Here is a 16,567-nt window from a genome sequence, read left to right as displayed (position 1 = left end):
TGTCTATAAAATATGTAGCTTTCAGGTGACTCATTTGTAAGGAGATTTCCAGGTACCTAACCCTGACATGGAAAACCATCATGTGACACCTACTTTTAAGTCCATGTCCCAGTCTGACCATATGATTACCTTTTTGACAGTGTAGATATCAATGTCAGTGTTTTTGTCTCATTTTGACCTTGGGTGACTAAAACCTTTAAAAAATTCAGAGCCTTTCAGTCTGCACAGTATCCTAACTATAACCCAGCTGTTCTTTCCAAGTACATGTATATCTATGTACTCTATCAATTATTTTTTTTCTACTTCTTAAATGCAATACTCAACGTAGATTCTTATTACTCCCACAGCCCTCAAACATAGTGGGGATATAGAACTACAGCCAGTGGCCCCTAGAACAGGTACCCCAGCCCTGAGCATATTGAGAATATATGGAGACTAGACTGATGATGGGGAAGAGTTGGGAGGCAGCCAGGTATTTCTATAAAAACTAGCAGGTGATGCTTCCTGACAGCAACCTCTACTCTCCCCTGTTTTCCCTTCTAAATCCGTGGTATCTTATACTCAACAAAATATTTGTGGGGTGAATGAATAGTCTGAAATGTATGTGGGAAATGCAATAGAATCACACTGCTTTTTACCTTGGTCTTAGCTTAACTAGACTCTTGGGAGCAGGTTTTAAACAAATACATTTAGTACCTAAGAAAATAACCACACCGGTATGGTGAACTTGACTTGGACCAAATTTTAATCTCCCTGGGAATTTGCCACAAAGCATAGAATCCTCCCAAACAGTGGGGAGTAGCTGACAGTAGGGAGGCCAACTAGAGTATTGTGTGCATAACACAAGAGTTCCAGTCTGTGCTTGTCACTGTAGCATCTGTTCTGACGCCAGCATGTCACAGCTGCAGATGCTGAAAGGTGGCAGGAAATCGGAAGGCCTCCCTAAGTAATCTGCATGAACTATACTGAGTTTCTCGAATATTTGCAGGATATTTGCATTAAGCAACCGGATCTTTGCCTATTATCTCAAAGACATCATATCCTCCAGGAGTCCAGAAGGACAGACCTGCTAATGATGGGAAACACCTGGATGTTAGCTGTCTGTGCCAGGCAAAAAAAAAAAAAAAAAAAAAAACCTAAGTGTCCTACTTATTTATAAGAATTAGTTCATATCATTGTGTGAGTTAAATGTTTATACATTGAACATAAGAAAACTGAGGTTTGGAGAAATGGAACCCAAGTCTGTGGCTCTACCTTACTTGCTTTTCTCCCATCACTAAATTAAAAAAGATTTTCATTTCATTTTCATTTAACTATACCTTCTTGATGCTTTGTATCTTATCTTGGAGTTATTGTGTAAACATGTGTTTTTTGCAATCAGACCTCAAGGTCTAAGATGAGGAACCATGGTATTAAACCTCTATGTCTCCCCTTTCCCTGCTGCTCCTTCTAAATCTCCTTCACTTTGCTTGTAATAGGAGCATCATTCATGAATAACAGTATGAAATGTGGACCAGAAATGCCATTGAAGGATTAGGATTTGGCTGTGTGGTTATAGCCACACAAGTGACTTTTAAACAAATGAGAGGAGTGAGTCCAGAGCACATGGAAATGCCCCATGTTCTCTGGGCAATCTAGATCCCTTCTATCTTGATCTGGCTGCATTGGCCCAAGATCACTATTCCAGCCACCAGGCCCAAATTTCAGGAACCAGAAAGGAATAAAGGGAAGGAAAATAGAGGATATTTCCTAGAAGTTGTATATGCCAATCCTGCTTACAGTGCATTAACCAGAATTGATTCTCATGGTGATTTCTCATTTCGAGGGAGGCTGGGAAATCTAGTCTTATCTAAAAGGTGTGTGCCCAGCTAAGAACTCAGTTACTATCCGTCACTGCCCCAAGACCCATCCAAGTCTGCCTCCTAGAATGTGTTAGCCTGCTGAGTCTGCAGCTGTCCTTCTCAGAGGACCCCTGTCCATAGGTTTTGGGTAACTGGAATCTCTAACTTATCACCCCTATATCCCAGGCTTAGCTAAGTGTTCCCTCCTGATTTTAGGAAGAAAAGCCAAATGTGAACCTTCCCAATTCCAATGCACAAATGGCCGCTGTATCACACTGTTGTGGAAATGCGATGGGGATGAAGACTGTGCTGATGGCAGTGACGAAAAGAACTGTGGTGAGTCAAGAGTTTGACAGTCTCACTTGCCACCTCACTGGGAGTTATGCCTTTCATTGAAAAGTGGTGTTGTTATCTTAGTTTCTACAAATGTATCGAGATTCTGAAAATAGAATCCACTCCTAAGACTTCCTTTGAACCAGAGTCCAAAGATTCTGTACTCCCTGGTCTAGAGGAATATAATTGAATGTTTGACATGGGGTTATCAACTTGGGTGCAGAATGTTGAAGATAAAGTGGAGTCCCTTTCAAATGACAGGACCTGGTTTAGCTAAGATCAGGCAAACATTTGGTGTAGGAAGCTAGGAGAAGGGAGGGGAGGACCGGAAGTGAAGATAGACAGAAGACTGCTTAGAACAGACTTTCTCTGTTCAGTTTTCAAATAGCTTTGATTCCCCCCCCACCACCACCACCACAAAAGAAAGTCACAGATAGTAAAAAGATCCTGTAAAGTTCCATGGGATCAATTAACTCCTGGCACAGAAACTACAAGCCAGCACAGATCAAAGATTAGATAAGAATTATTCTTTAATTTTCTGTCTACAATAGATGCTAATCCTAAAGCATTAGACGGGGTGGAAGACATCTCTCCCAAGGCATCGGGGATATACCATCATGCCCTTTGATCAGCATCTATGAAAAGATCATTGTGAGGAATGCTTGTTTATGCAATCTGTATAACCTCATGTCAAGCCAGGACAGCTGAGAACTACATGTTCTCATGTAGGTACCTGACCCCTTTGTTCTTTGCTATAAAAATCCTGAAATAATGTGTGTGAATGCCGGTGATAACATCGTCATCTGCCTTTTAAAAGATGTTATATAGAGAACTTTACTATACAAACTAGAAATACAGAAGAAAACTAGCTTAATGTAAATTTCATCAACTGCTATCTTGTTATACCATTACCAACATCTTTATGCATCATTACTAACATGCTATAGTGTAAACCTTGCAGCCGACTGTCCTGTGCTTGAGCTCTCAGCAATACCATGGATGTTTTCATGCCAATCTATGGATTAGTAGCTTGTGTGGAAGCACAGGAAGTCCATTCTACAGTCTCAGGGAAGAAACTTCACTCCAATCTCAAGACGAAAAATAGTTCTGTGCAACACTTTTCCATCATTTGCATTCTAGCTTTAAGATTTTCATCTACTCTATAAGACACTCGGTCCCATGCTATTTCTGGGTTTACTTAGGTACTATCATTCCCTCTGTAACTATCCCACTCGTAGGAACTCACTCTTGTCAGCTGTCCTCTTGGTGTAAGTAGTAATTCTTCCTCTAGTCTAAACTTACATATTTGGCAAAACCCACTGTTTTTTCTTAGAAAGTAATTATTCTCTTCATGGGTGAGAAGTCTTTTACCATCTGACTAACTCTGTAATGGGAAGTCAACTAAAAGCTGACAATTTGCTGAAAATTTGAAAGGGACCACTTCAAGTCAGGGGTTTAAACTTGGTCCCACTCTCAGAGTTTCGAGTGTCCTAAAGGAGAGGGCCACTCTGGGTTAGCCTCTGATATTGTAAAGGGGGAAACAATGATTAGAGTCAGTTCCTAGTAGGAACTAACCTGGGTCATCTTAGGGTCATTGCTGGCTTTTCCTAAAAACAGTCTTTGCATAAATAACTTCCAGCCGCATGGCAGGAGGGTTTGGAAGAGGTAAAGAGAAGGACATGTATCAAGATCACATAAGATGGAAAAAATTAAATATTTCTTCACCAGAATTTGTTTCCACCTCCCAGTTATGAAAGTAGAAAAGGAAAGTGGGAGCATTGCTCAGGGGATCTCTTAGTATGCTTCTTTTGCGATGTTCCAAAGGGGAAAGCTACACAAGTACTGGAAACTTACAAAGACACTTTCTATTTTTCTTGATATTGAACTTGATATTGAACTTGGTTACAGTTGATATTGATATTGAACTTGGTTACAGTTTCAGTGGAGCTCTTTCTTTCAAGCATGTCAACTAGCAGATTTAGTCAACTTCAGCTCGAATTCCACAAGCCATGTGTTCCTCTCGGTCCCAGTAACTCATTCTTGGTGTTAGGCTAAGCTGATTAATCAGTGACTTCAGTACCCTAAGGATGTAACTAGTAGCTCTCTTTCCCTGTGGCACATCGAACTTTCTATCCAGCTCAAGGCTCAGTTCAAGTAGCCTCCTTACCCTCCCAGTCTACGCTCAGAATGGAGAGAGATTAACTCTAGCAATCTGTCTGTCACTATTTATCTTTTTCTCAACACTGTGTAGTACAGCCAGTCTTTCCTATTCCTGTAATATTTTCTGCTTCTTAAAGACAGGTGGTTTCTTTACAACCAACCATCCCCTACTCCCCCTTTTACAACTTCTAAAGAATATCACAGGTTGGATTACAACAACTGGCTTTGTAGACTCCCCACCCACCCCACCCCACCCCCACTACATGCTCAGGAAAACATGGGCCTAGGATATCACTTAAACATTAACACTGGGGTTTTGATATTTTCAGTGATTTTAGAAATAGGTGTGAATCTAAGAGCTAATGTGGCCTTCCTTGTTTCCTTGGCTATACAATTCAAGGAGATAAATAACCCTTTTCAAATCATCATAATTCCTCATCTTGAGTTCTAGAAATTTACTCTAATCACTGTCTCCCCCCTTTATAATATCAGAAGCTAAACCAGAATGGCCCTCTCATTTAGGATACTCTAAACTCTGAGTGTTGAACCTAGTTTAAACCCCTGTCTTGAAGAGGTGCCTTTCAAATTTTCAGCAAATCGTCAGCTTTTAGTTGACTTACCATTACATAATATTTGTTAGAGAAGAATGTTTTAAACTAGAAATTCTGATGGAAGGTATAGACACATGAGTAGGGAAGAATATAGTCTGAGAAGGATGAGCCTAGAATATCCTATGTGGCTACTTTTTAAGACTCTTCTTACCCTCTGACTTCCTCATGGGTAGGGTGACCAAGCTGCCTGGTTTACTTAGGACAGTCTGGGTTTATGCTTATCTTCTTGGTACAATGAACAGTGTCCCCTTTCTACTGAGATTGTTCCAATTTGGACAATAAATTGCATGGTCACCCTAATTACAGGAGAAAAGGCCCACCCTGGTAAGAATGGCAGAATGGATACCTTGCAGGTTATTTTAACCCTGGCCATCAGTTATGGGTATTGGCAACTTCAATTACTTCAAGCTGGATTCTGAACACCTCTCCTGTACTTAGATTCCAGCTCTGTTTATTTCTTACTGGGTGGGTTCCTCTCCCCAATAGACGTGTAGGGGTGACAACATTCAGTACTAGAGCTTCATCTATCTCTACACCATGGTGTTGTCAAGGTATGTCCCTAGAGCAATTATACTATGATCCAGTTATAGGATGGACTGTTTGGCTATTCAATTTACAAAGGACTTGAAAGAGTTGGAAGAAATGCATGAAGAGAATGAAACTATTACTTAATCTCAACATTATAAAATAGACAAGAGTTGTAAGGAATCCCTGGATTATAAGATAATTGGAAACCTTTGTCTTATCTTGACTTCAGTATCCTCCAAGTTTCTTAAGTGAGCGCCTTTGTCCTCTGGGGAGGGTGGGGTTTTTCTATTGTTCTCCTGGATATTGGCAGTTGGGTGCTAACTGACTCAGCTTTATTTCACAAGTAAAATACATCAAAATGCAGTTTTACCCCCATGGGATTATAGGGCTCTTGGGTAAGGGACTTCAACTTTAACCCTGCAAATAAACTTTTGTAGAGAAGAAGACATGTGCTGAGTCTGACTTTGTGTGCAACAATGGCCAGTGTATCCCCAGCCGATGGCAGTGCGATGGGGATCCCGACTGCGAAGACGGCTCTGATGACAGCCCAGAACAGTGCCGTGAGTGTGCCTTGCTTTAGACTTGAACTTTCTAAGCCGTCTGTGTCTCATATCTCTAAGTATTGCTTAATCCAATACTTGGTGTTAATTTCCTTTGACTCCCTTGAAGTATAGGCCAATTGACTCCAAACTCAGTCAAGTCATGAACAGTTGATCAGTATCCTCTAAAGAATGTTCTCCCTAGTCTAATAAGACTGACGTTCTCTTGGGTAGCTTCACTATTGAACATTTAAGACTGAAGCCAGCAGACTTCATTAAGAACTCCTTGACTAGGTGCACAGATTTCAAATGTTTGATAATGATGAATATGAGCAGATGGTACTCTGGTCCTGGAAGCTAAGTCAAGATGTAAGGATCCCCCATAGGCCAAATATAAGCTTTTAGATACACAGCTTCTCATTTTATGTGGAAAAAAATCTGTTACTGAAGAGGTAGAGTGACTAGAAGTAGGGTGATATCGTTATTTTGAACAAACATGTAATCTAAAACTATTAAAGTAGGGAACTTATAGCTTGTTCTTAAATAAGAGAAATTTCATAGTTAAGCAAATGTATATCTGAGTTCTTAGGCTGATATTCAGGAAAAAGTCTATGAGGTGATAGAAGAGGAGGATTTGCAATTATTTGAATGTCAAGATGAAGAAAGTCTAGGAGTTCATTTTCAGGCAATAGAGACCTATTGAAGCACCAAATGTGGAGGACCAATGAACAAAGTTTCAGTTGGGAAAATGGTTACAAAAGAAAATCAAGCAGAAAGGAAAATAAATGTGTGATATCAATTTTCTAGGCAGGAAGCAAGGGGAGTAATAAGAATCTTGGTTAAGGTATGTAAGCCATTACACATAAAGACAGGTTCCATAAAGATTCAGCCCCACGTTTTAGTAGAGGATGACCCAGTAAAGTCAAAATGTATGGGATGTCACTACTTTGCAAAATGTAAATCTAAAGGAGGTTGTGAAGGAGGCCTGTGAAGGAACCTAGAAGGAAGGCTTCATGAGTCTTAGACCATCTGGCCTTTAATAAAATTGGGATTAGATATGTGGGTGTACCACTTGATAGCCAACAGATAAACAATGGTCAAGGAGCAGGCCAGCCAATAAACCTAACTAGGCCAAGTAAAACAAAAGCCAGAACTGAGCACTCCACGGAACCTTGAAGGAGTAACACGGTCAAGGCTCTCAGGTGTACTGCCAGGTAGCATAGGTTGGCATGGCTTCTAAGCAATGGAGCTGGCAAAGGATCTACCCAGGCTTCAACTAGTAAGTCGAATTTCACCAGCATGCCAGGCCACTGAGTCATAGGTGTACCACTTCCAAGCAGCACAGGAGCAGCGACTTTGCACTGATGAGTCTGGAGGCTCTTTTGAGACTGTATATCATCAACAGATATGAGAACATGCCGCACAAATGAAATCAGCTGTGGCGCCCATTCTACTCAGTGTATCCCAGAGTCCTGGAGATGTGATGGTGATAATGATTGTGACAGTGGAGAAGATGAAGAAAACTGTGGTAAGAAGATCAGTGTTGAGTGGCTTATCCCAAAGACCCCTTTGCTCAAAGAAGGGTGGGCAGGGGAAGCTAACTTAAGCATGAAGATGCAGTTACATTGACTCGCTTTTCAGTGACTTTACTATCTGCTCAACTACTTGTCCTTCCTAACTGCCCCAAAAAGTCTGAAAGAAGTTCACATGGTCATGGGCCATGGCTTGCTTTGGTGTTTCTTCTAGACAAATAGAAATACAAAGGTAAGTCATTCAAGGCACTTACATTTCGAAGTAGCTCAGTCATGCACCAAGTGTGTGGGCTTTTGTCTCTGTGAGGACAGTAATTCATGGCCTTCCTTACTTTGGCGCCATCCCGGAAGGGAAATAGGGCCAGCAAACTCATTCCTAGGTCTAAATGGGATCTCCTTATTGAAATAAATTACTTGAGTATCATACCAGCATTTCTTAGCTCCAAAACCAGATTCTATTTTAACCCTTCCAGAAGTTAAACTGGCATAGCCGTGTTCGTGAACATCATGTTAGCAGATACCCAAAGAAAAACTACCCAACTGGTGGTAATTTTGTCTTCTGTCAGTTTCTACCTGTAAAAGCCAACTCTGTTTCCTTCCTTTCATGCTTCTGTTCTTGGAAAGTGTGTAATAAATGCTACACCTTAAAGGTGAGGCCCTGGGAAAATCTCAAGGTTGAACAAACATTGTTTTGAACGCTCTTTCAAGCTACCGCCCTTTTTATAGGGCCTCTATAACCACAGCTGCCCAGGAGCACAGGCCTCCTAATGCAGTAGTGTGCCGGTGAGCTGAGGACGCTTGCAGCTGAAACACGTCCTCTGTGTAGAAATTACCTTTGGAGGTCAATACCACTGCACCTAGTCCAATGAGTTTTGGTTTTTAACCCTGGAATTGAGCTTTATGTATTGGTAAGCCCTGGAGCTGCCAAGTGATTCCCTATTAAATCTAGACTTTGCTTCCCAAGAGAGTCGTGGTCTCTACCATAATTACCACCAAATTGTGACTTAACCCATTTGGCCCGAATTTGAATCAGAGTACAAACTGGCTTATCTTTGACTCTGACTAGCTTATTATTATTAGCATACCTGGCTGCTAGACTGTCATGCTAGCCCTCAAACTGACTTTCTAAAACTCTTAAATATTTAAGACCTGTTAGTCCTGATCCTCATTTGAAGGATGTAAAGAGAAGGAGCCATGCATGATGGGATAACATAATGGCTCCTTTCGGGTGATCGGGTGATAATGCTTATTATGAGTGTACATTTGTCTGAATACCTGATGCATGATCGTCTCAGCTATGATGTGGCCTGATAAGCACTATGTCCATTTAAAGATAACTCAGTCTCTGCCTTCCAGAAAGGAATTCCTTGTTTAAGTTATTGATCACTTCCTGTAAGAGTCCACTGTGGCTCTCATCTCAAATTAATTTCTGGTCTTCAACTCTTTTCTTGGTCCTTTATTTCTGTTCTTATTCAAGTGTCCCTGCATCTTTTATGTGGTGAGACTGTTCCTGGTACTCCAAAAACTTGGATATTGATATAATTGCACTTTAGCTTTTAAGTTAAGCAAGAAAGCTAGAATTCATGATCAAAGATCTGCAGGTTATATTTCCAGACAAAAGTCCTGAAAAGTCCAGTCTGATGCACTTTCAATGGGGCCTCCTCTCGTTCAATAGGCAACATAACATGCAGCGCTGATGAGTTCACTTGCTCCAGCGGCCGCTGCATCTCCAGGAATTTTGTGTGCAATGGCCAGGATGACTGTAATGATGGCAGTGATGAGCTCAACTGTGCCCCTCCGTCCTGTGGTGCCCACGAGTTCCAGTGCAGCGCCTCCTCCTGCATCCCCCTCAGCTGGGTGTGTGACGATGATGCCGACTGCTCGGACCAGTCTGATGAGTCCCTGGAGCAGTGTGGCCGCCAGCCAGTGATACACACCAAGTGCCCAGCCAGCGAGATCCAGTGTGGTTCTGGCGAGTGCATCCACAAGAAGTGGCGATGTGACGGAGATTCGGACTGCAGGGATGGCAGCGATGAGGTCAACTGTCGTACGTAGCGTTCTCATCAGTGTGGCATGTTCGGTTCTCTCCCATGGATCCACTGGGGACAACTTGGCTGGCTTCATCCCATGGTGTTTCCTCCCTTTGTAGCTTCTCGAACCTGCCGACCAGACCAGTTTGAATGTGAGGATGGTAGCTGCATCCATGGCAGCAGGCAGTGTAATGGCATCCGAGACTGTGTCGACGGTTCTGATGAAGTCAACTGCAAAAATGGTAAGGGCCTCTTCTTGTGGGTTTGTCAAGGGACTACCCTGATCGGACCCACTCACGGAGTCTCTCTTCTGTGTTTCTCTTTGTAGTCAATCAGTGCTTGGGCCCTGGAAAGTTCAAGTGCAGAAGCGGGGAATGCATAGACATCACTAAAGTATGTAACCAGGAACAGGACTGCAGGGACTGGAGTGACGAGCCCCTGAAAGAATGTCGTAAGTGAAGGGGTTGCTTGGGGACAGAGCTGGGATGGCTCATTCAATCTAGCATGGCTAATGCATAATATCTGGCTAAACTACTTTTAATGAACTAAGTTCAATTGTTGGACTTAAGAGTGAATTTTTATGACTCAAGAGTCCATGCAGTGACAAACTAGTTCATAATTTACCTCCTTAAAGATAACTGACCAGAAAGAAACTTGATCAAATCCTGCTTAACCAGCTGGCCAAGGAGATGGGCTGAAAAATCATAGGTTTGACCAGATTAAGTAAATAAGTTATTGCAGATAGCCTGGATTTTTAATGTTAATAGGACAAATGTCAATTTGGAATAAGTTGTCAAGTAATTCGACGTCATTTTTATTTCAGATGTAAATGAATGCTTGATTAACAATGGTGGATGTTCCCATATCTGCAGAGACTTGGTTATAGGCTACGAATGTGACTGTGCAGCTGGGTTTGAGCTGATAGATAGGAAAACCTGTGGAGGTGAGTCAAAGAAGAAAACCTAAGCCCTGGGGTGGGGGGGGGGGGGGGGGAAGGACAGTGTCTCTCTGTAGGTTATCCAGGAACAGCAAGACTAATCCTAATTTCCCTCCTAGATATTGACGAATGCCAAAATCCGGGAATCTGCAGTCAAATTTGTATCAACTTAAAAGGCGGTTACAAGTGTGAATGTAGTCGTGGCTATCAGATGGATCTTGCCACTGGCGTGTGCAAGGCTGTAGGTAAATGGACTGGGACTGGTGTTGCGCTGGTATCTTTAAGAGTAAGTGTATCTTTTAGGAAAGGTACAGCCTATGATGACAATAGCCAAATTGAAGATGAAATTAAAATAATACTTGAGCGCAATGCTACTAAAATAACAGCGCATTCTCTATCGTAGGTTAAAAAGAGATCATTTCCCCAGATTCCTGCCTTGGTCTATTCCTTTTGCACATGATACCATGAATACCTGCCAGTTTTGCTTACTTTCTGCTTCCGATACTTGAGTGCAATTCAAATAAATAACTTATTCACCAGTAGCCCTGTTGTTGAATGCTGAGACCTCAGAACTGCCTTCTTCAGTAGTGGGAAGCACTTGTAGGTCTCTGGGGCACGGCCTCGGGCACAAGTACTCCTGAGGTGTTCAGCAATGGCTTCACTTTTTTTTTTTCACTCCTCGCCCAAGGATATTTTTTCCATTGATTTCTTAGAGAGAGTAGAAGGGAGAGAAGGAGGAGGAGAGAGGGAGGGTGAGAGAAACATCAATGTGAGAGACACATCAATTGGCTGCCTCCTCCACAGACCCAAAATGGGGCAGGGATGTAACCTGTAACCCAGGTACATGCCCTTGACCAGGAATCAGACCTGAGACCCTTTGGTGCATGGGCTGATGCTCTAACCACTGAACACACTGGCCAGGGTGGTGGCTTCACTTTTTAAGTGCTGCTCTGTTGGGAGGAGGTAACTTAGAAGGACCTTATCTTCTTGCAGCAAAACTAAATACAATGGACTCGTGTCTTGCAGGGAAAGAGCCAAGTCTGATCTTCACTAATCGCAGAGACATCAGGAAGATTGGCTTAGAGAGGAAAGAATATATCCAACTAGTGGAGCAGCTAAGAAACACTGTGGCTCTCGATGCTGACATTGCTGCCCAGAAACTATTCTGGGCTGATCTGAGCCAAAAGGCCATCTTCAGGTAACTTTCAGTTCCATTCTTGGTGTCTTGTTTGGTCTCAAGCGCTTGGCCTTTGGGAAGGTTTGAAGGAATTTCTCTTGTCTCGATCTAGCATCTAATTAGCTGGAAACAGTAAATCTAAACACCCATTCTTTAACTTTTCCATGACTATCAGTTCCTCGTTACAAATGAACAGTCACCTATAAAATAAAAAATGTCTACAGCTAAAAGATTATCACAGCTGACATCTTAATTTCTCCTATTTTCTCCCCTTTACAGTTAATTGAGAACCGTTTATGGTTGCTACAAATAGAAATGGTAGTGCAGCTTTTCCTTAAGGGGAACTAGAGAAACTCAGATGGTGGCTACTGAAACAAATAGCTCCACTTAGAAGCGTGTGGGTCTGGCATATAGAACACATACAGCAACTAGATAGCCTACTGTTAATGCAGTAGCAGTGAGCAGCCCGGCTCAGTCATTGGAGCGGTGAGCGGTGTTACTAGAGTTCTCTCCGAACAAGGCTGTGGACCATTTTGTAAGCAGAAAGTCTGTTCTCCAGGCTCCGATGGCGTCAACCTCTGAAATTTCTTGTGACCTACTCTGTTTCAGTGCCTCCCTTGATGACAAGGTTGGTAGACATGTTAAAATGATCGACAATGTCTATAATCCTGCAGCCATTGCTGTTGATTGGGTGTACAAGACCCTCTACTGGACTGACGCGGCTTCTAAGACTATTTCAGTAGCTACCCTGGACGGAACCAAGAGGAAGCTCCTGTTTAACTCGGACTTGCGAGAGCCTGCCTCCATAGCCGTGGACCCCCTGTCTGGGTTTGTATTCTGTGTTTTGCATCCCGTAGCCTTTTGGGTGCTGTCTGCACAGGCCAGGAGCCCTTCTCGTGCCTGAAGTAGAACTGAAATATCAAGACCTATCAGCTGCCCTCGAGAAAGAATTGTCTGGCTCAACATGTCATGGTACCACCTATGTGACAGGCCCTCCCAGGGCAGTCTGACTGCTGGTCGAAGTTAAGGAAACAGCGTTTCTGATTTGATAAGCAACAGAGGGTGGATTTGAACCCTTGTACCCACCCAGCTTCTACACAAGGGACTTGTTATTTTTGTCGGAATGCTTTGTCAGGTTAGCTCTGGATGATCAAACCTAAGTCTTAGCATGAGTTGTGAGGATTTTGGTAACTACATTACCTCAAGGCTTGTCCGAAAGTCCAGTTGAAATTGACCTCGCTAGAAACATTTCACAGAGAGGTTTCCTAAATTGCCACTAAATAACAAACAAAACAGCTAAGGAAGCTAAGCCTACAGTAATCAGAAATGGGCCCTGTGTAACCTTACCAGCACACGATCAGCTACCCCTGCTGTCAAACTTAACAGATACTCTTCTATACTCCTCAGAAAGAATCAGCCTTTTAAAAATGGAACATAGCTCTTCCGGTTTGACTCAGTGGTGAGGGCATTGGCCCACAGACTGAAGAGTCCGGGGTTCGATTCCAATTTATGTGTCTCTCACAACAATGGTTTTCTTGGTCTCTCCCCCTCCCTTCCAGTCTCTCTAAAAATCAATGGAAAAAAAATACCCTCCTCAGGTGAGGATTAACAAAAAAATAAAAAATAGAAATAAAAACAGAATACATAATCTGTGACTTTTGGCTGACTTATATATATTGATATAGTGAATGAGCTTGTAGGTTCTTAGTATTAATTTTGTTTATGCAGAACATAACTTATAGCCTGAAATGTTACTATTTGTCATAATCAATCCCTAGAATTTTCTGTTCACGCTTTGAACGTTTGTCCTAAGCTACAACTTTATTCGTTCTAAAACCACTGAGGCTTATTTCTAATTTAATTCTTCCCAGATTTGTTTATTGGTCAGACTGGGGTGAGCCAGCTAAAATAGAAAAAGCAGGAATGAATGGATTTGATAGAAGGCCGCTGGTGGCAGTGGATATCCAATGGCCTAATGGAATTACACTTGGTACGTATGTTCTTCCTGTGTTGACCACCAATTCAACAGCCTTCACCCGGCTTTAACTGATCTCCATCGTTAATTCTGGACTACAGCAGACAGCGCTAGAGCAGTGACTTTGGATGGAAATAACTGAGCAATACCAATGGAATGGGGAATTTAAATTGCATGCATAATTACTAGCTTTTCTGTCCATTGGGGCCTAATATCTGACACAAATTCAGTGAATCGTGGGTCTTGGGAACTCTCACCCTAAATACTCCTGGCCCAGATGCCTTAGCATTTCCTGAATTGCCAGCTTATAACAGTTTTTCTGGCTCATAAGGAGAGAACAACAAAATGCTAGCCTCTTTTAGAACTTCTATCATGTGAGTAACATTTCTTAAGCCAGTTACTTTGAGAACCTTAGGTACCCCTTGAGTTTCCCAAAATGGCATGCCATTTCACAAGATTTGCGGGATCCCATTAAGAATCCCTGCTGGAGCAGGAATCATAAAAGTTGAATATCGGATTCCTCAGAGATTTTAAATGGAAGCCAGAGCAATAGTGACTTACCATGCAACGAAATTCTTTTCCTGCCTAGACCTCATAAAGAGCCGTCTCTATTGGCTTGATTCCAAGTTGCACATGTTATCCAGTGTGGACTTGAACGGCCAAGATCGGAGGATAGTGCTCAAGTCTCTGGAGTTCCTCGCCCATCCTCTCGCACTAACGATATTTGAGGTAAGACGCCTGCCTCATGTCCAAGTGTATACCTTTGAGTTACTATAGTGCCTTGGGGAGAAGGAACAGGCATGGGGGGCAAGGGGGGGGCGGGGAGAGCAGAGGGCATGACTTGAAAAGCTGCTGTCACTTAAAACCTGGGGCAAGTTAGATATTGATTCTTTGTAGCACTTTAAGAAACCTGAACTTGCTCTCTTACAGTTTTACATCCAGTATCCCAGGACAGCCTTAAATAAACTTGGTCCATTAATTTGCCAGTAAATAATAATGACCTTAGTTAGACAGTGATTTGTGTTAATCCTACATATACGTGCTAATTTGGGGGTTCTGTTTTAGGATCGTGTCTACTGGATAGACGGGGAAAATGAAGCCGTCTATGGTGCCAATAAATTCACTGGGTCGGAGCTGGCCACTCTAGTTAACAACCTTAATGATGCCCAAGACATCATTGTCTATCATGAACTCGTGCAGCCATCAGGTAACGGGGGAAGCAGGAGCCTTCATGGCCACTTTAAGCGCAGGAGCATGACACAGTACCTGCTGGGTATCAGTAGCTTGTTAGCAATTCAGCTTGCTCTAAAAGGGAGCTTTTCCCTTCTATACCAAACACTTCAAACCTGGAGTTTGGGATATTTTATTTCTGATTTCCAGTAAAAGAGCTTCAGGACTTGAGCTCTTCTATTCCCTCCCAACCCTCCATGTTCAGTCTTTTATTTCTATCTTTCCACATCCCCTTGGCCTGCATCCCCTCTTGCTAAGGCTATGGCACTAGCCTCCAAAGTAGCCACACACTTTCCCTCCCTCCACCCTCCATGAGGCATCTTGTATAGGATTGTGCAGATGCTCAGACACATCTGGTCATATTGTCTCCTCAAAAGACTTGATTGGTTCTGTCTAAATGAAACTTTTAATATCAAGCTAAAGAGTTTTTGTGCAGCAAAGGAAACTACCAACAAAACGAAAAGACAACCTACTGAATAGGAGAAAATATTTGCAAATGATACATCTAATAAGGGGTTAATATCCAAAATATATAAAGAACTCATACAATGTAACACCCAAAAAACATACAGCAACAACCCAATTGAAAAATGGGCAGAGGGCCCTGACCAGTTTGGTTCAGTGGATAGAGTGTGGGCCTGCGGACCAAAGGGTCCTGGGTTCAATTCCAGTCAAGGGCATGTACGTTGATTCAGGCTCCTCCCCAACCCAGGCCCTGGCTGGGGCACATGCAGGAGGCAACCAATTGATGTGTTTCTCTCACATTGATGTTTCTCTCTGTCTTTCCCTCTCTCTTCTATTCTCCCTAAAAAATCAATGGGAAAATATCCTTGGGTGAAGATTAAAAAAAAAAAAAAAAAAAAACCCACCACAACAACAACAAAATGGGCAGAGGACCTGAATTGATATTTCTTCCAAGATAACATACAAATGGCAAACAGACATATGAAAAGATGCTTAATGTTACTAATCATCAGGGAAATGCAAATAAAAATCACAATGAGTTATCACCTCACACCTGTCAGATGGCTATCAGCAATAAATCAACAAACAACAAGTGTTGGTGACGATTTACTCTAAAGGGAACCCTCATGCACTATTGGTGGGATTGTAAATTAGTACAGCCATATGGAAAACAATATGGAGATTCCTCAGAAACATTAAAAACAGAACTTTCATATGATCCAGAATTCCACTTCTGAGTATTTACCTGAAGAAAACAAAAATTCTAATTCAAAAAGATATATGCACCCCTATGTTCATTGCAGCATTACTAGTAATAGCCAAAATATGGAAGCAACCTAGATGTCCATCAATGAATGGACATCAATGGAATATTATTGAGCAATAAATAAGAATGAAATTTTGCTGTTTGCAACAATATGGATGGAACTAGAAGGTATTATGCTAAATGAAGTAAGTCAGACAGAGAAAGACAAATACCATATTATTTCCCTTATACATATGTGGAATCTAAGAAACAAAATAAATGAATAAATAGAAACAGACCCATAGATACAGAAGAGAGCAAGCTTAGTTGCCAAAGGGGAGGGGTATGAAATGGGAATAATTTTTAAAAAATCTATTAGGTGACAGGTACAGTTCTAGGCCCTGGCAATATAAGGTTGAAAAAGACTGAGCTTTAGAATCCATAGAATAAAATGCTCCCAGTGT

At 42.0% G+C, this 16,567-nt stretch overlaps 1 protein-coding gene across 7 annotated transcripts in view; it reads left to right on the top strand.

The window, feature by feature from the left end:
- VLDLR (very low density lipoprotein receptor) overlaps nt 1-16,567 on the top strand; it is a 35,594-nt gene that overhangs the window by 10,266 nt on the left and 8,761 nt on the right. For 3 of the 7 annotated variants that reach the window (XM_080667609.1, XM_080667611.1, XM_080667610.1), the window contains 13 exons: nt 2,058-2,177; nt 5,911-6,033; nt 7,418-7,540; nt 9,220-9,591; nt 9,694-9,816; nt 9,903-10,025; nt 10,398-10,517; nt 10,631-10,756; nt 11,538-11,709; nt 12,298-12,516; nt 13,560-13,678; nt 14,253-14,392; nt 14,729-14,870. In XM_080667609.1, the coding sequence (XP_080523735.1) occupies nt 2,058-2,177; nt 5,911-6,033; nt 7,418-7,540; nt 9,220-9,591; nt 9,694-9,816; nt 9,903-10,025; nt 10,398-10,517; nt 10,631-10,756; nt 11,538-11,709; nt 12,298-12,516; nt 13,560-13,678; nt 14,253-14,392; nt 14,729-14,870 (2,022 nt within the window). Of the gene's footprint in view, nt 1-2,057; nt 2,178-5,910; nt 6,034-7,417; nt 8,195-9,219; nt 9,592-9,693; nt 9,817-9,902; nt 10,026-10,397; nt 10,518-10,630; nt 10,757-11,537; nt 11,710-12,297; nt 12,517-13,559; nt 13,679-14,252; nt 14,393-14,728; nt 14,871-16,567 lie in introns of those variants that run through there. The other 4 variants (XM_080667613.1, XM_080667612.1, XM_080667615.1 and 1 more) reach the window with 3 other exon arrangements.

Source organism: Plecotus auritus (assembly GCF_963455305.1).
Source record: "Plecotus auritus genome assembly, chromosome: 5".
Taxonomy (NCBI): Eukaryota; Metazoa; Chordata; class Mammalia; order Chiroptera; family Vespertilionidae; genus Plecotus; species Plecotus auritus.
This window is presented reverse-complemented; position numbering and strand designations above follow the sequence as displayed.